Source organism: Callionymus lyra, chromosome 13 (genome assembly GCF_982586985.1).
Source record: "Callionymus lyra chromosome 13, fCalLyr1.hap1.1, whole genome shotgun sequence".
NCBI lineage: Eukaryota > Metazoa > Chordata > Actinopteri > Syngnathiformes > Callionymidae > Callionymus > Callionymus lyra.
The window spans coordinates 23,586,159-23,605,397 of record NC_141830.1 but is presented as its reverse complement, the minus strand read 5'-3'; the positions used below and the strand labels follow the sequence as shown (position 1 = coordinate 23,605,397).

Below are 19,239 nucleotides of genomic sequence, written 5' to 3'. Positions count from 1 at the left end.
TTTATATAAATTTAGATATTTATCATTATTGAGTTTTGCCTTTTATAACCACCATTATATCTTATGATATTATTTTTATTTTTAGATTCATAATTTTTTCAGGGGCCACTTTACATACCATGCCTGTGGGCCATCGAGTCAAAAATAAAGAAGCCACAAAAAAACAAACAATTAAAGGAAATTCTTGAATGAGATTTAGTCTTTTTCTGATTGTATGATATTTTTTTGTATGCATTTGATTTAAAAGATCGTAAGGAAATGACTTGCATATATGATTTTATTTTATATACAATAAGTTGTGTGTAATTTCATTTAATATATATCCATTTTAAAATGTTATATAAAGCACTTTATTTCAAAATAAAATTAATTATCCTTATAAAGCAATAAAAAAGGAGAAAGAAGGTTTTGATTCAAAGATATTTAACACGTGCAAAGTAGAGTTAAACTTCATTGGACACGTTTGTTAATGTTAATTGAGTCATAGCGTAAAGCGCTCCAGACAATAAAACATCTAACATTTTTATATTTGATCACAGTTATATTTAATAAAAACAGCTTTTAAATATATTTAAAGAAACAAATAATGGATCAAACAATTTGGCTGCAGCTAAAAAGAGTCAGTGTGTGTGTGAACATTGTGATGTCCTTGACATAATAACCTGGCTAATGACTCTGAGACTGAGACTCATTCATCTCACTGACCAAGACCACCTGACACGCTTAAAGACCACCACCGTCTCCCCTACAGTCCTTAAATGCACCATCCCTGGCTCTCACTGTCTGACAGCGTTGCCTTCACTTGCTCCTGTTTACTCTGCTAGCCGCGGCTAAATGGCTCCGGGCTGTACACTGATCTATTATAAATAAGTTGTGGAACTGCTATTAAACTGTTCGGAGCGATCGCGGGAAGGAGGAGAGATAATAAAGAGCCGTGACGTCTGGCTTTGGAGCCCGCGGTCTCTCCTTGTTCTTGTTTGATTAAAACACTGCAGTGTGTTGTGCTGCTGAAGATCACTGCGTAGATCACAGCAAATATTGTCTTAGCGAGGAATCAACCCAGTTTACTGTTCAGATCTTCAGTCGACCACAGATCTCCTCCACCCGCGACTTCACACTTTGTACATGTGTTGAGGTACAACGATGCGTGCTTGGGTTTGCCAGTGAACTGTATTTGGTGGTTGTGGTGGTGAAGGTGGAGTATGAAAGGGTTTGTTTTGTTCGTGGTATGGTGTGACAGTCATGTCGACGTTGCAGTGTTGTGGTAGTGATGAGGCAGCCAAAGTCTTCTGCTGCTTTACCAGTGGTCTGGTTTGTAACTGTGGTTGTTATATGTGTGAATGTGGTGTTTGTCTGAGTGTTTGTGGGGATAGTTTTTGGTGGTTACAGTAGTTGTGGTGTAGTAGATGTCTGGAGGTGGTGTAGCAGAAAATATCTGATGGTGTTGTAGTTGAAAATGTCTGGTGGTGGTGTAGAAGAAAAGATCTGATGGTGGTGTAGAAGAAAATATCTGATGGTGGTGTAGAAGAAAATATCTGATGGTGGTGTAGTTGAAAATGTCTGGTGGTGGTGTAGAAAAAAGATCTGATGGTGGTGTAGAAGAAAAGATCTGATGGTAGTGTAGAAGAAAAGATCTGATGGTGGTGTAGAAGAAAAGGTCTGATTGTGTTGTAGTTGAAAATGTCTGATGGTGGTGTAGCAGAAAATATCTGATGGTAGTGTATTAGAAAATATCTGATGGTGGTGTAGTTGAAAATGTCTGATGGTGGTGTAGAAGAAAATATCTGATGGTAGTGTAATATAAAAGATCTGATGGTGGTGTAGTTGAAAAGATCTGATGGTGGTGTAGTTGAAAAGATCTGATGGTGGTGTAGAAGAAAAGATCTGATGGTGGTGTAGAAGAAAAGATCTGATGGTGGTGTAGAAGAAAATATCTGATGGTGGTGTAGAAGAAAATATCTGATGGTGGTGTAGTTGAAAATGTCTGGTGGTGGTGTAGAAAAAAGATCTGATGGTGGTGTAGAAGAAAAGATCTGATGGTAGTGTAGAAGAAAAGATCTGATGGTGGTGTAGAAGAAAAGGTCTGATTGTGTTGTAGTTGAAAATGTCTGATGGTGGTGTAGCAGAAAATATCTGATGGTAGTGTATTAGAAAAGATCTGATGGTGGTGTAGTTGAAAATGTCTGATGGTGGTGTAGAAGAAAATATCTGATGGTAGTGTAATATAAAAGATCTGATGGTGGTGTAGTTGAAAAGATCTGATGGTGGTGTAGTTGAAAAGATCTGATGGTGGTGTAGTAGAAAATATCTGATGGTAGTGTATTAGAAAATATCTGATGGTGGTGTAGTTGAAAAGATCTGATGGTGGTGTAGTTGAAAAGATATGATGGTGGTGTAGTTGAAAATGTCTGATGGTGGTGTAGTTGAAAAGATCTGATGGTGGTGTAGTTGAAAATGTCTGATGGTGGTGTAGTTGAAAATGTCTGATGGTGGTGTAGTTGAAAATGTCTGATGGTGGTGTAGTAGAAAATATCTGATGGTAGTGTATTAGAAAAGATCTGATGGTGGTGTAGTCAAAAAGGTCTGATGGTGGTTGCAGCAGTCTGTTGGTGTACTTATACTAGTAGTACAACAGTGGTGGTGTTTAAGTAGTAAAAGTACTGGACTGGAGTCATCTGCCGGCTGACGGGGCAGAGGAGCCGGTGGTTCTGAGCCCGGAGGCGAGAGTTACGATCAGCCCGAGGAGAGACGAGCGGCTGTTGTCACGTCTCTGCTGCTCTGGTGTCAGACCAGGTGGATCTGAAGTCTGGACTGTTGGGCCGGTACCAGAACTGACACATGCGTCACAACCACACGACCGACTCCATCCAGACAGACAAGCCTCCACCAAGAGAAGCTTGACTGCGTCAAGAACTTTCATCACGACAAGTACTACGACCAGATGAAGATGAAGTATAACTACCACAATAACTACTACATTAACTTCTTCAGGAGACATTAACTCGACTGAAAGGTAAACTCGTGTGGTGGACCTCTTTCTCCAGTGAGGGGACACTCATGGAGTTGAAGACCGTAGACCTTTTAGATGTTCCTCAGCCAGATGAGCCTCTCAGAGGTCAGAAGACTTTGTGCAGAACTGAGCCGGTCATTCTGACCCGAGAACATCTGACCTCGCAACACGTCCGTGGTGATGTGAGCCGACCTGATCAATAGTATTGTTGATCAATATGGATTAATATTATTGATCCAAACCTGATTAATTGTGTTGTTCATAAATATGTTGATCATAATTCTTGTTAAGTTGATGATCATGGATCGTATTGATCTCGTCATAATCAATGATTGATATCTTGATGTTCTCTTAATATAAATGATTCAGTTATTCAAATGATGATCAATAGATCGACTAGTGTGATCAGTACTCCAGTGAGGTTATTGATCCGTACTGATGAGAATCTGTAATGATGCTGTTGTTCGTTTTTATACTGAATGCTGTTTATTATTATATATTAATTATGTGAATAATAATCTTAAACTGATTTATTAGATCAATACGTTCCTGGATAACTGGGATTTATTGATTCCTTTCTTATAACTGAGGTGAGGTCTTGGTTGTGAAGTTATTGATCCAGTCAGAATCAATATGTTGTTTATAGGTTGTTCTTTTGAATCAAATATAATAAAGTGGTTTATTTAATAAAAAGAAATATTGATCGAGTCGGTCTAAACCATGATTTATGATTTAGTGATTATTGATTTAAATGTCATTGATGCCTTGACACATAATTACTACTAAATATAACTGATTATTACAGTGATGGTCACGTGGTGCTGTGGCCAAAATTAACGCGTATAAATCAATGTTTTATTATTAATATCATTGTTGTTGCCATTAACGATTGTTTGTTATTGCAAGTTGTTTCACATGTGGCTGGTGGTATTATGGGATGTCTGGGCGGCAGATGGAGACGAAGTCGTTTAATTAAAGTTCGGAGTTGATTCTGGCGTCACACACGGATCCGGAGTCGCTTCGGTTTCACTTGCTAAACGCACACGCCCACTTCAGTCTTCCTCTCCTGCTTCACTGCTCAGACCTGCTCCTGGTTTGTGTGCCGAGAGCCCTCAGGGCAGAACATCACTCTCTCTTCTCCTTAAACTCATTATTTCGTTTCTTAACTGTGTGGTCTCTAATCTGCGGCTCGTCGTTTACCCGATGACGTCAGCGTGACCGCGAGACTCGCACGCGCATGTCAACACACCCTTTTAAAGTTGGTGCGAGTAATCGATTTATCGCCATCGTGTATCGAGTTCACTGTTCACGGTGTTCGTCGATTTACAGAAGGAGTGATGTGGAGATTAAACGCCAACAACAATTACGTCATGCAGGATTAAACGTCATAATAGTTAAATATTTTGAATAATGTCTCGTGATAAACACGGAAGAAATCACAACTATTCACGTGTTACGTTTATTGAAAATACATAACATGTATTTCAAAAATTAAAAATAATTAACTTGTTAAATCCAGGAAAATTAAATTAAATTAAAAGTGTAAACGCCTTTATAATCATAAAAAAGTAAATGAAAAATAATATAAAACACTTTATATCGAGGTACAAATACATATAATCACAAACACACAAAACGAGCAACACAAATACATTAAAACAAAAGATATAATAGTAACAGCCGATGAAGCCAATATTTAAATCATCAGTCACCGTTGATAAATGTAGAATTATTTTATTTTGAAATAATTCTGTCTTGAACGATGTTTTTTGTGTTAGTAAATCGTTTTATGTTGTTGTTAAAGCGGTAGAAAACACAAGAATCGTGAAATAATGTCGCGAAAAGAGTCGAATCATAATGTTTTTAATCGAGAAATAAATGAATCGTATTGTTATATCGTCAGAAATATAGTGAGTAAGAGTAAAGACACGTTAATAATATTTAATAATATGTCAGGGTTTTGTTGCAAATATATTCGATGAAAACTGTTATAATAGAGATATGAAACGATAATACATTCACCCCCAAAAATCTTCATTTCCAGTGGAAGATTTAAAAATCCGTTTCGGTCGAAAAACCATCAGAAGTTTTTTTGAGCAAAATTCCGTCGAGAAAACACAAAACCGAGCGCGCGAGCGGAACCGGAGGAGCAGCCGCAGCGAGAGAAAATAAAAAATGTGGAAAAGTGCGAAAAGTGTTCGGCGGCTGCTTCGGAAGAGAAGATCCAATATTTATTCCAGGTCTCCTGGGAAGCTGCGGTTCCGTCTATTGTCCTCAGTGCTGATGCTTCATTTCAGAACTCTGATATCACCAAGGGACCTACGACATCAGCCCAAAGACCCTGCAAGTACAAAATCCGAGATCCCGCCTCGTCCGTGCAGAGACGCTGCAGCTCTGCGCACACAGGCCGCCGCTCGCGCTAGCTCCGCGCCGCTCACCGGGATTTTAAAGCTTTTTCTGGGTTCTTGTGGTGCCAGAGAGCGAGACGACACCGGCGGTCCATTCGGAGAAAATGTCAGCCACTTTTCCCGGACTCGTCCACGACTCAGAGGTGAGAGATTAGAATGAGAGATAATCCAGATTACAGGCACTAATGTTTTCTGTGCAGCGAGATTTACCAGCGACTCCTGAAACCACTTAACCAGCCGAGCTGCAGTTAATCTTAGGTTTGTTTAAAACAAGGTTTACGGAATTAAAAACTTTTCATTCTTTAATGAAGATTTTATTTTTTCACTATTACTTCAGGATAAATATTGTTTCGCACTTATTTCCTCGTTGTCATTTAACACATGGATCAAACAAAGATAACAGATTAAATAAATTGTTTTGAAGCTGTTTAGTTTAAAATACTTGTAGAAATAAAATCATGTAAAACTATTTCAACGTATAGTTTTGTTTAATAAAACCGAATGCAATTAAATACAAATTCAGAACTTCATGAACTGTTTTACTAAATATATATAAAGACGAATAGTATCTTTTGATTTTATGGACTATAAATAATTTTAAAATCTATCTATTTAATCGGTTATCTCTGTTAATTTATAAATGTAATAAATTAAAATTAACAACATATAGTTTTGTTTCTATTTTTAACAAGTACTTGAATATCATAAACACGGTCTCAATGTACATACAACTTCATAAGTAAACATCACGTTTTAATAAAGTTCTTGGCGAAAAATGACGATGATGATGAAGTAAAAATATGTAAACTATCGCCGAGATTACGTAGTATTTAATGATATTAATAATAATTGTAAAACATAGTTTCTGTTATTTTCATTATTATAATGCACCGTAATGTTTAACATTTTAACGATTCAAGATAAAATCAAAGTAACAGTCTGTAATAGTTTTTAATATGTGCAACAATTATCGATTATATTTATGTTTTTATTTTATTTTTTAATCGTCTCTATTATTTTTGTTTTTGAATTCGTCTCAGTGATAACATTGATTCAACCCCTTGAGCTGAAAAAAGACAATTGCAAGTCGAAATCAGATCAGAAATTAATTAAAATTGTATTTACTTTATTTTTTGTTGTTTGAGATCAGATTAATAAACACAATAATTAGTATAAAATACAAATAAGAACATATTTGTATTAGATGTGAATATATTATAATAAAGAGTTTCATTTTATTAATATTATTTTATATCTAACGCTAACGTTTCAACATATTTCTCGAGATTAATCATTATCGATCAATACTTTATTTGTATAATTAAAGCAACAAGACAATAACGTTGACATTTTAATATTACGGTTACATTAAATCATTTCTTTAAATCTTTAAAATATATGTATCATTGTTCATGACGCATTCATTGTTTTAAACCAATGCCTCGTAACAATTTATTAAATTCATTACAGGAACTGCAATAATGAAACGATAGTTTAACGAAAGATTTTTGTTAAAAAACAAACAAAACCAAAACAAGAAAACGATCATTAAAATAATAAGAGATATTTATTTTTTCTTTCATCCTCTTGTTTCATAAATAAACAACGTTCCTGCCAGTGGGTGAGCTAATGCTAACATTTAGCTTTTTGATCAACAATGTATTAATATTGTGTATTTAAGAGATTCAAGGTCAAACTTATGTAAACGCTTCTCCATAAATACTAGGACATGATGGCGTCAATGTAGCATCTGAAGCTAAACAAAAACAATCTTTTTGGAATTATTTGATCTATTATTTGTTTATTTTAAATAGAATTGTGGCTTCAGATGTAAATCACGTGACTTGGAAACAAAAAAAAAATCATTGATCTTATTGATTTTGCTTGATCAGCGCAAATGAAAAGCTAATACACTTTTCAGAAGTTGCACTTTTTAACAACTTACGATAAAAATATGAAAAAAAAAAAGTTTTTTTAACGTACATTTTCTTTAAAGTTGCGACAATTTAATTAAATTTTTAATAATTTTTTTTGTTCCTCATTAAAAGCGTTTTTATGATTTTAAACGTTGCTTACGTAAACACGTTAGTACCAAATACGAACTAAATTACTAAATAATATTATTTAGTTTTGTTTGAACAAAGACTCACTTCAAACTGTCCAATTAAAGTCTTTAATTGACATGTTGGCTCTTGATCAAGAAACTGTTTAGATGTTACTCTTGATTTTTTAAATGAATCTCAACAAGACAAACATTCTGCGATGAATCTACGATGTTATTTAAGTTTTGGGGGGCGCGAGCTCTGCGGGAACACACCTGTAGGGACCTGAACAGGTGTGTCGGGGTCCAGAGGTGGAGGTGGGGTCGGGGGGGGGGGGGGGGTGTCACACTCGCACTCATGTGGACCTTCTTCTTCACAGATTCGCCACGACGGTTCGAACAGCTACAGGCTGATGCAGCTCGGGTGTCTGGAGTCAGTGGCCAACTCGTCGGTCGCCTACTCGTCCTCGTCCCCGCTCACCTACCCGGCGTCGGCGGGGACGGAGTTCGCGACCCCCTACTTCTCCGCCAACCACCAGTACACGCCGCTGCACCACCAGTCCTTCCACTACGAGTTCCAGCACTCGCACCCGGCCGTGGCCCCGGAGGCCTACGGGCTGAACTCGCTGCACTCGGGCCAGTACTACCAGCAGCTGCACCACGGGGAGCCCGCGGACTTCATCAACCTGCACAGCGCGCGCTCGGCGCTCAAGTCCTCGTGCCTGGACGAGCAGCAGCGGCGCGAGCTCGGCTGCCTGGACGCCTACCGTCGCCATGACCTGTCGCTGATGACGTCACACGGGTCACAGGCCTACGGCGTCGGGATGCACCACCCGGACCAGAGGTTGCTGCCCGGAGCCGGACTGGGCCTCCCCACGTCCGGGGCGGACGACCTGCAGGTACCGGCGCCTTCATGTTGACTCCCTCACTCCCCCCTCCTCCCCTCTCCTCCCCCCTTTCCTCCCACAATGAAAGAGCCAGATGCTCGGTCTGGTTCGCAGACCTGATGCTGGTTCTGGTGAGATGTCAAGTGCAGCGGCGCCGCAGAGATCCGGGTCCGGTTCTAAAGGTTAATTGACTGGCAGTCTATAGAGCCATTGTCCAGCCCGCCCTTTCTCCAGAACCACAGCACGTGACCCGCTCAGCTTTACATAATTCTATGCCATGTAAAGAAATGGAGATGCGTGTGCGCGCGCGTGGTTGTGTGTGTGAGAAAGAGACAAAAAATAAGCTTTTTTTTTCTCCGGTAAAAGGCGGATTAACGGATCTCGGTTCGGGACACAAAGGCCCACAAAGCACCGTAGTTGATCCAGTTAAGGTCTTAACGTCAATCACAGTTGTAACTTATGCAGCGACATCTGAGGATTTAAACACAACACGCTGTTTAAACACACGTTTAACACACTGGCGACACAAACAAGCGTCTGCTGTGAACACTTGGACCCGAAACAATGTTATCTCCGAGTTATCAGATAAAAACAAACTCATGAACATCACATTTAAACTCTTTTTAATATTAAACGTGATTGACATGATGATAAACATTCAATGGAGACGCGTTATTACGTCATCTAACTGCGTCACTTTCCTCTCAACAATATTTTAAATTATATTTTTTATATTATCGTACGTAAAATTGGATTATTAAAAAGTAAAAAAAAATTGATTTGAAAATGTAAATATATTATGATCGTTAAAGATATATATACTGTATTTTTTCAATTTTGTATCACAATAAACCAACATTTAGATTACATTAAAAACACGATGACGATTGACTTTATTTGTACAAACAAATACAAAAAAAGTTTTTCACATCACATCACTTTAAAACATTTTTACATTAAATTTAATAACAATCGTGATTGTGTGTCAGAGACCCGTGTTAACTTATTAAACTCAAATGTGGCATTAATTCTGATATTACTGTTGTGTAAACCGTTTAAAATAAAAAATACAGAAATTATTTTCTAACGTCAATAAAATCAACAACTATTTCAATTATTTGTAATTAAAACAATATCAACTTCGTGTATATGAGATTATTGTTCTATGAAACAATACATTTTATTGAAAAACTAAATACAGGTAGATACGTTTATTAATTTAATGAATTATAACCTTACAAAGAAGTAGAAAAACAATAGTTTGCGTGTATAATGAACCATAAGTGTTATTATATCCTGGAGGGCGCAGACAATTGAAGTCTTCTTCGCTGATCTCACATCAATATGCGGGTCGAGCGTTTGTTCAGTCACGTGACGCTTCATTGAGAAAGAACGAGGCTTTTATTTGGGGAGAAAAGAGCGGATCGTGAACTTGCACGCGGAGAGCGTGTGCGCGAACAGATGCCGGTGGCATCTTTTAACCGGATTTCCACGCCGAGACAAAAGCTGCTGCCGCACCTTTCACCCCCGAACCGAGCCGAGTCGGTATTGATCCGATAATCAGTTTAGCGGCGGAACAGAAGCAGAAGTGGAGCCGAGCCGACAGAATAAAGAAGTGGCTTCTAATCTGAGGCCTGCGGCTCCAGGCGGGATTACAGCCTTCCTCAGTAGCGAGCGTGTGTCTGGTGACGTCACGGCGGTCTCCCCGCAGACATGTGACCGAAGCGAACAACAGGTCTGAGTGTATCACGTACTGTTGAGTCCAAACCATTCAATAAATCAACTCCTGGGAGGATTTAAATGATTTAGGAATTTAACTTCAATTAGTGACGTCACGACTAATACAACAACATATTTCACGTCACAAAAACATTTTTAAATGTAAACATTAACGCTTAAATGAAGGCTTGAAAACAACAGTTGTTATAAAAGTGTGAAATAAAAACATCTTTTAGTTCTAAGAACACAACATAAAATATTTTATTTATCATCAATTCAACTTATTATTAACTGATTTAACTCAATATATAAATTAATTAAACTACATATATACATAAATCGCTACAAATATGTTACAATTTTATTTCACTGAATTTAATAAACTGTTAACAATAATGTGCTTTTAAAATTTATTCCAGATATCTGAACTTGTCAATCATCTCTAATCTGCTGATAAAACTAGATTCCATCAAAATAGATTCTCATCACAAACGTTTCTACACGTTCATTTTGTTGTAAAGCGCTGTGATGTCACTTCCTGCTAACATATAGCGTCTCTCGCAGGGTTCCGTGGAAGCCCAGTGTGGACTCGTGCTCAACGGTCAAGGCGGTGTCATCAGACGAGGTGAGACACAATCAAAACTTACTGTACCACAAAACTAACACACATCCCCCATCATGCTTCACTTCTTCTCTGAGTGAGCAAGAAGCATCTTCCTCACAGTAACTCAGAGGTGCCACCTGTAGGACACAGCCTTGCATTGTTGTTACACATTTTTAAGTTTAAGAAAATTAAGTAAAGGATGTGTGAAAATTCTAAGAGAACTTTGTTGTCGTTTGTCTGCGGTGAACCTTGAAGATACCATTAGGATGTGTTTTTTTCATTTTGTCAGTTCATTCTAGTCTATGGTTTTTTAAATAATAGCCTTTCGTTCTTTCACTGTAACATATTTATCGGAAATGTTAAGGTTAACGAAACACAAAGTAAAGCCCGTCCTGTCTGATGATGTTTATAACCTCGTCTTTCCCACGTTTAAAAAAAACACAAAAAATAATCAGCTTTTTAATTTACATGCTCACATAGTCACACTAGGCTAACATCGGTGCACACCATTTTCTTTGTTGTGTACCTTTTCGTGGTCTTGATAATGCCTTGCTAAATAAGTATGATCAGGATACGTCTCATCATTAACTTTATTTATCAATGTCATAGTTAAGAGTCAAACAAACTAAAATTAACTTTGTGATGATTTATGTTTACAAATTTACTTTACTTCAAACAATACATCAAAACAATCATTTCACTAATTTAGCATCTTTCTATAACTTGTGTACTTCTCTTGAACATTGTATTGGATAGTACACACTTCAAAATCATTTTGGTAAACAGGAATACCATGTATACGATGATCATCAGTTACATACTCACAGTATTCTAAGATAAATTGTGATCATTTCGTCCGATTCTTGGCATTTTTTAAAGTTTTTTTTTTTTTTATTGTTACGACAGAAATCCAATATATTTAATGATAAGCAGTGACAAGAATAGTAAATTAAAATGTAAAATAGTCTCGCTGTACTTTATGTTCCAGGGTCACTATAGGAATAGTTTTACTAAACTTGTTTACTCAACAATTATATTGTATAATGCTTTACTTTATATCATATGAATTTAAGATTATATCGTTGTTGATTATAGTTTTATTGGATTACAAACCAGACGCCCCCACAAAATTGAGAATCTAACACGTCTACAATTTACTATAGTTTGTTTTAGTTCTTCATCACTATTATTTTTGGGAAAAAAAACAACCTAATAATTAAACAGTTCATCATTAAATCAAGTGAGAATTAATCCGAGAATTAATTGCGACAGTGACGCAAAAATACTATCAAGGATGGTGAAAAGATCATAGTGTAAAGTTTTATCATATGAAAGTGATCAATTGTGTAATATTAGAGCAGTTTTATTTGTTTATTGATAATATTAAATAACAATATATACAATATTATTAAAATACAATATATAACAAATATATTATATACATCCTTATAATATAAAACATGCCTAACATAGTGATATAATTGTATTCTATAAACATATATTGTGCTTATTTATGTAAATAATAATTGTTTTATTGTTTAAGAACGACTTGCTTACATTGTATGTTGAATTAATCTTTTAGTAACGTTTTTATTTACTACCAATAAGATCAATAAAATAAATTATCTCAATGACAATTATTTCGCTTCATAACAGGACTATTTTATTAGAATTAGTAATAAAATAATGATGATGTAATTGACACTCCGCACGATTTCCTAAAACGTCAGCAAAGGCGGTGAGTGATGCGGTCGCCTCCGCGCACTATTTCTCCTCCCGTCACCCGCTGCTGTCGCCGCCGGAAGCTGCGGGACTACACATGCGCACTCGGTCCCCCGGTGTGGGCTGTGCGCCTGAATGTTTGATCAGCCGCAGCCCGGGTGTTGGGGCTCCTCTCTCGGATTGACGCGGGGATCCCTCCGCGATCACTCTCGGTTAATGGTGCGCGGTGTTTGGCCCTGAGCGCAGCCGCGGCGGCAGCAGCTCCATCACCACCAATAATCTTTCTTCAGCTGCAGCTCCAGTATCGATGGCTTCTCTCGCCTCGGGCGCTCGCTTTGATATGTTAATGCGGATCGGGGCCTGGACTCAGCCCAGATCATATTCATGTTGTTCTTTCTGCCGCATGAATATTCACGCACCGAGAATCCCGTCTGAGTTTTTTGGGGTTTTTTTTCCATCATGGCAGGCGCGCTCCCGACGCTGTCGCGGCGTGGGCGCGCCTCTGTGAAGCGTGTTGTCAGCATAAGCGCGGGAAGACATTTGGCCCGCGTCTCGTTTGCCTTTAATTTTGGCGGCAAACTGTTAAAAAGGCGCTTGATTCGGCGTGTGATACCGCCGCCGCTCCCGCCGCCGCCCCGGGCTACTCTCCGCTGCTTAAATACCGTTATCGCCTCTGGGCCCGCCGCCGCCGCACCGACTCCACCGGCAGTAGCTCTTTTCGATCGCCTTTGGCAACATAAAATACAAACTAGTTTGAATCAAAACATTTTTAGGGGAATTAATGTGATGTGAAGCTGCGCTGTCAGAGCGTCTGAGCGTGACGGACACGACTGCACCGCGCGCGCGACGCCGCGTGGAAGCGAGACGGACACACACAAACACACACACGCAGCTGGAGGTACGCAAGAAGGCTAGGGACTCACATCAACACAAACCTCAACAAAGCTGACATCAATCGAGGAAGAAGAAGAAAAAAAGCACATACAGAGCGACACAGAACAATGTTTTAACTGCTTACAAGTACACACGCGGTATGACACACACACATTGACACATTTAAAAGTCAGATCTTGCTTAATAAAACACACAATTACACAAATATACACACGACTACGATCACAAAGAAAAAATACAAACGGATACACAAAGAGTGTATCATGTTAACACACAAAAACAGAAATAATTTAAACAAATAATAATGGACACACAAATAATGCAGATGTGAATAGACCCACAACATCAGTGCATTTGCATTAACAAATATTAAAATCACTCAAGCACACAAAGACAACACAAACATATGCAACACAAACTACACACACATTGAGAAAAGGTACATTATAACATAAACACACATATAATAGTCACATCAACACACAATTAAAACATACACACACAGAGACTAAGCACAAACATGGAAATGAAAAAAAGGTGGAGGCAGGGATACACACAAAGTTAGACTCACAGACCCGCACAGGTTTGTTGTTGTTTACACTGTTGTATTGCTGGTCACCCTAGTTGTGACCCTCGCCCAGTCTGGCGCCCCCTGCAGCTCAAACGCGTGCGAGTGAATAATTGATGGGAGCAGGAATGTAGGTTACAGTTGGTCGGCCATGTTGCCTGGAGAAGGTTGGCGTGCTCCGGCGCCGCCCGAGGCCCGGCCCAATAGCCAGCCCTCCTCCCCCCTCTCCTGATTCCATCACTTCCATCTGGGTCTGCTAACAAAGCGACACGCCCGCATGTTGGATTAGATAATGACGGCATGAATTAAAGACCAGCCCGACTCGACATTAGACGTGAAACGTGCGGCTGAGCTGCCGCCGCGTTAGCAACGCTGAAAGTTTAATCAGACAAGGAGTCGACCTGAAGCTCACGCTACGGCGGCGCTCTTGCATTAGCGTGAACGCTTGAAGATGTAGGAACATTATGACCATCTTGATACTAACAATCATTTGACGTTTTCGTTTAATCCAGGACGTGCTTTCTGACGTTTTTGCAATTTGTTGTTTTTGTTCAGAAATATATTTATAACAGTAATGTTTTATTTAGCATGGTTTTTCAGGGACATTTATTTTCCAATTATACAAAATAAAATTCGCAATTTATTCATTGATCTTTTAGAATTTTGGTCATTTTAGTGTAATTTGTTTAGTTTAGTCTGTGTGTCAATACATTTTGGGAATTTAAAATGCTATTTAATTTGTACTATACATTTTATCAAATTAAACAGAATTATTTCACATCAATGTAATACTTTTAAACTTCTTCTTCTTAGATACTTCTTCTTGTATTATTTAGTACAATATTGTTCTATTAATCGTATAATTACTTTATAAAAATCAAAACATTAATTAATTTTCGAGTTTTATCATTATTACCATTTTTCCTCATTTTTCTTTTCTACTGTTATTGATCACATTCTTTTGTCCTCTGTAAATCATTAATTCCGGTCAGTAGGGATTGGAACCAACAACCTTGTGTGTTGTGTGCAGGAGGAACGTGCGTGGTGAACCCCACCGACCTCTTCTGTTCCGTCCCCGGTCGTCTGTCACTGCTCTCGTCCACGTCTAAGTACAAGGTCACCATCGCAGAGGTGAAGAGACGCCTGTCACCGCCAGAGTGCCTGAATGCATCGCTGCTGGGAGGAATCCTGCGCAGGTCAGTGGCTGTGAACGCAACACAGAGTTTGACCTCTGTAGGTAAAACTCAGCAACAACTCAGCAAGATAGACGGGTGAAGATGAAGATGGGAAATCTAAATGTGAGGATGATGATGCTGTACGGAGATGATGAAGATCAATAATGAAGTTGATGATGTATATGATCATAATAGTCTTGAAGGTGATGTAAGGGCAGGTTTGAAGATAGCGTTAATATTCATGATGATGATGATGAAGAAGCTGTTGATGATGATGGTGATGAAGAATGAGCTGCATATGAAGATGTGATGAAAGTGATGATGAAGAAGATGATGCTGAAGATGATGAAAATGACTAAGAAAAAGAACTTAGTGATGATGATGATGAAGGTAATTTAGCTGTTAATGATGAAGATGATGATGGTGAAGCTGATGATGAATATGAAGTTTAGAAAGCTGTTGACCATGAAAATGATGATGATAATGATGAAGATGAAGCTAATCATGATGATGATGATGCTGTTGATGTTGGAGATGACAAGATCAAGAACTTAGTGAGGATGATGATGAAGGTAATTAAGCTGTTGATGATGAAGATGATGATGATGAGATATTGAAGCTGCTTATCATGAATATGATAGTAAAGAAGAAGAAGCTGGTAATGATGATGATGATGCTTAAGAAGCTGTGATGATGAAGATGATAATGAAACTGATGATGATGATAAAGTGATGAAGATGTTGAGGATGATGAAGCTAATAATGATGATGAGGATAATGATGAGGAAGTGAATGATGATGAAGATGATGATGAAGTTAATGATGATGATGAATCTGTTGATGAAAATGATGAAGCTAATGATGATGAAGACGATGAAGCTAATGATGATGAAGATGATGAAGCTAATGATGATGATGAAGCTGTTGATGATGAAGATGATGAAGCTAATGATGATGAAACTGTTGATGAAGATGATGAAGATTATGATGATGCTGATGATGATGAAACTGTTGATGAAGATGATGAAGATCATGATGATGATGAAGACGATGAAGCTAATGATGATGAAGATAACGATGATGAAGCTGTTGATGATGAAGATGATGAATCTCATGATGATGATGAAGCTGTTAATGATGATGAAGATGATGATGATATTGAAGCTGTTGATGAAGCTGTTGATGATGATGATGATGAATCTCATGATGATGATGATGATGATGATGATGATGATGATGATGATGATGAAGATAATGATGATGATGATGATGATGAAGATAGTCACGATGAGTGCAGTTATAAAGACGGGGGTAATAATGGTCATGCTGAGGGGGTTGGTGATGACGATGGTGATGATGAAGACAAAGGTGATGAAGGCAGAATGAAAGACTGCAGCGAGAGGACGGGTCAGTACCTTCAGCCAGATCTGTGGGGAGCAGAATCAGAACTAGGCCAGAACCAGTCGGATCTGAGGGAGCAAGAGTTGCCAGCGTTGTATAATTGATGAGGAGGAAGAGCAGTGAGGAAGACCATCAGTGTGTCGTGGTGTAAACGCAGGATCAATCTGGATTAAAGCGCTGATGAGTCTCACTGTCAGACGACTCGGGTTCTAAAATAGCAGCAGGAAACTCCAGGGAGGAACATTAAATATGCAGATGAGGCCAGTCACCGAACATGTGCTCATTACTTCACGCTTTGATGTGAGGCTGATTACAGACGCCTTCACACAACCAGACACATTGTTTACTCGCTCGTCTGACCGTGATGTCACTTCCTCTCAGGGCCAAGTCCAAGAACGGAGGTCGATGTCTGCGGGAGAAACTGGACCGTCTGGGCCTGAACCTCCCGGCCGGGCGGAGGAAAGCTGCCAACGTCACTCTGCTCACGTCGCTGGTGGAAGGTGAGGCATCCGACACGCCTGCCTTACTGCGCGACACAAATATGAACAAATCTTTATTCACATATATTCTTATCAAGAATCTTTTTTTTCAATATAATACGGGAAATAAAACCAAAAACTAATAACATTTGTTAAATAAATGAGTAATTTAAGTAATTTAAACATTAAATGACTGGTTTAAAACTATTCTTAAAAAACAAAATAGCTTAATAAAAAAAATCCAGTAATATATTAACCTGACCTATATGACACAAACATGTTCAAAAGGTCTTTACTTTTATTTTTTTTAAAACACGTTTTGCTCTAAAAAAAAAAAAGTATACTATGCAAAAAATAAAGTTTATAAAAGTACTTTTAAAATATATCAGTAGCAGAAGTGAGAGATAAATGAAAATAATATTTATTAATGTGTGCACGATCGTTGACTCACGACCTCTTATTTCAGTCGTAAGTCTTTGTTTAGTTTTCACTTAACTAATTGGTGGCAACAATTCCGTGTGTGTCCAGGGGAGGCGCTGCACTTGGCCAGAGACTTCGGCTACACCTGCGAGACGGAGTTCCCCAGCAAGGCGGTGGGCGAACACCTGGCGCGGCAACACAGCGAGCCCAAAGAGACCAGCGCGCGCAAGAAGATGGTCCTCGCCACCAAGTGAGTGAAACCGGCGCTCGCTGTCGCTGTCATCTTCGTCGTCCCACCGGTTCTGACTAGAACTCTCGTCCCACAGACAGATCTGTAAAGAGTTCCAGGACCTGTTGAGCCAAGACCGCTCTCCTCTCGGGTCATCCAGACCCACGCCCATCCTGGACCTGGACATCCAGAGACACCTCACACACTTCAGGTAACACTCGCCGACATTGCTCATGTTGTGTGATAAGATAAGATAAGATAAGATAAGGGACAGAGATTAGTAATGTCAACCATTAAATTAAGACTCTGACCTTGACCTTATTCTAACCAAACGTATTAACATCAAATTAATTCTTCAGGACATTTCTTCATGTACACCTACAGTGACATCACTTAACCCTTGTGTTGTCTCTGGGTCAAGGTGAACCTACTCCCTGGCTCCCATAAATACATATGCAGAGGTGGAGGTCGTTCACTTTGACCCAGAGAAAACACAATGTGTACCACAAACACATTTGTTTCCGGGGTCTTCGCGTCACCTTGACCCAGAGATGACACAAGGGTTAACAAAAACTGAAAATGTAATAACTTTAAATGTCTCCATCAATTACCAAATTAGAACAAAATACTGGATTAATTCATTCATTTAACTCACTGAACATACATTTTAACCACAGAGCCGGAACTTCTTTCATTAAAGCAGCACTTTACAACCTCCACCACTGCATATGTATTTATGGAAGCCACGGAGGCCGTTGACCTTGACCCAGACAACACAAGGGATACCACAAACACATTTGTTTTCAGGCCTTCGGGTCACCCTGACCCTGAGATAGCACAATGGTCAAGTGAAATCAGTAAGAACTTCTCATGAACTATAGTCTTTACCTGACTTAGAAACAGTTTGGATTTGTTTGGTTAAGGAAATGTGTCTCCATGTCAAAGAAGGTGGTCATAATGTTTCGGTCCTCCCCTCCTCCACAGTCTCATCACTCACGGCTTCGGCACGCCGGCGGTCTGTGCGGCGCTCAGCACCTTCCAGACGGTCCTGAGCGAGATGCTCAACTACCTGGACAAGAACTCCGGCGGCAAAACCAGCAACGACCAACAGATCAACAACGGCTCGGAAAAGTCACAACTGCGGAAAACGTCCGAGCCGCAGAGCAAAGACGGGAAAACTGAAAAGACTGAGTAGCAAAATGGCCGCCGCGGCGCCTGTGCCTTCGAGCTCTGAGTGTTTTTTTAATGCCTCTACTCTGGGACCGTTCAGGTCGTTGTTATTTATTTATCTTTTTAAATGTAAAGCTGAGCTGTCCCGGGGTAGAACGTGTGTGTGTGTGTGTGTGTGTGTGTGTCTGCGCGAGTGAGCATGGCGGCTGAGGTCAACACGTTTTTGTTTTTTTCAAAGATGTATTATTTTGTAAACAGGAAGTCAGCAGACGTGATCACAACAACACACAAAACGAGCACTTAAGACACGCCGCCGAGGTGACGGCGTGTGTGTCGGTGTGTGTCGAGGCAACCGCGTTGTCGTCACTTCCTCCCGTGCATGTCTCTCTCCGTGCACTCAGAAGGTCGAGTCGAGCTGAACATTTGTAAAGAAATATATAAATATTTAAAAATGACTTTCTTGTAGACTTTTGACGAAATATATGTGAAGTTTTTCTGAAACTGCCGCTGATC

At 39.2% G+C, this 19,239-nt stretch overlaps 1 protein-coding gene across 1 annotated transcript; it reads left to right on the top strand.

The window, feature by feature from the left end:
- Nucleotides 1-5,180: 5,180 nt before the first annotated feature.
- tfap2d (transcription factor AP-2 delta (activating enhancer binding protein 2 delta)) lies at nt 5,181-19,226 on the top strand. Its single transcript, XM_087805525.1, has 8 exons — nt 5,181-5,561; nt 7,840-8,358; nt 10,630-10,690; nt 14,884-15,049; nt 16,810-16,928; nt 17,436-17,577; nt 17,654-17,767; nt 18,541-19,226. The coding sequence occupies exons 1-8, from the start codon at nt 5,523-5,525 to the stop codon at nt 18,749-18,751; spliced, it is 1,371 nt and encodes a 456-aa protein (XP_087661651.1). The 5' UTR covers nt 5,181-5,522; the 3' UTR covers nt 18,752-19,226.
- Nucleotides 19,227-19,239: the final 13 nt, after the last annotated feature.

Excerpts from the sequence above, each read along its gene's own strand:
- tfap2d (XM_087805525.1), top strand. The coding sequence starts at position 5,523 with ATGTCAGCCACTTTTCCCGGACTCGTCCACGACTCAGAG. Across the intron at positions 16,929-17,435 it reads GCTCACGTCGCTGGTGGAAG|GGGAGGCGCTGCACTTGGCC; the intron begins GTGAGGCATCCG and ends GTGTGTGTCCAG. Across the intron at positions 17,768-18,540 it reads AGACACCTCACACACTTCAG|TCTCATCACTCACGGCTTCG; the intron begins GTAACACTCGCC and ends CCTCCTCCACAG.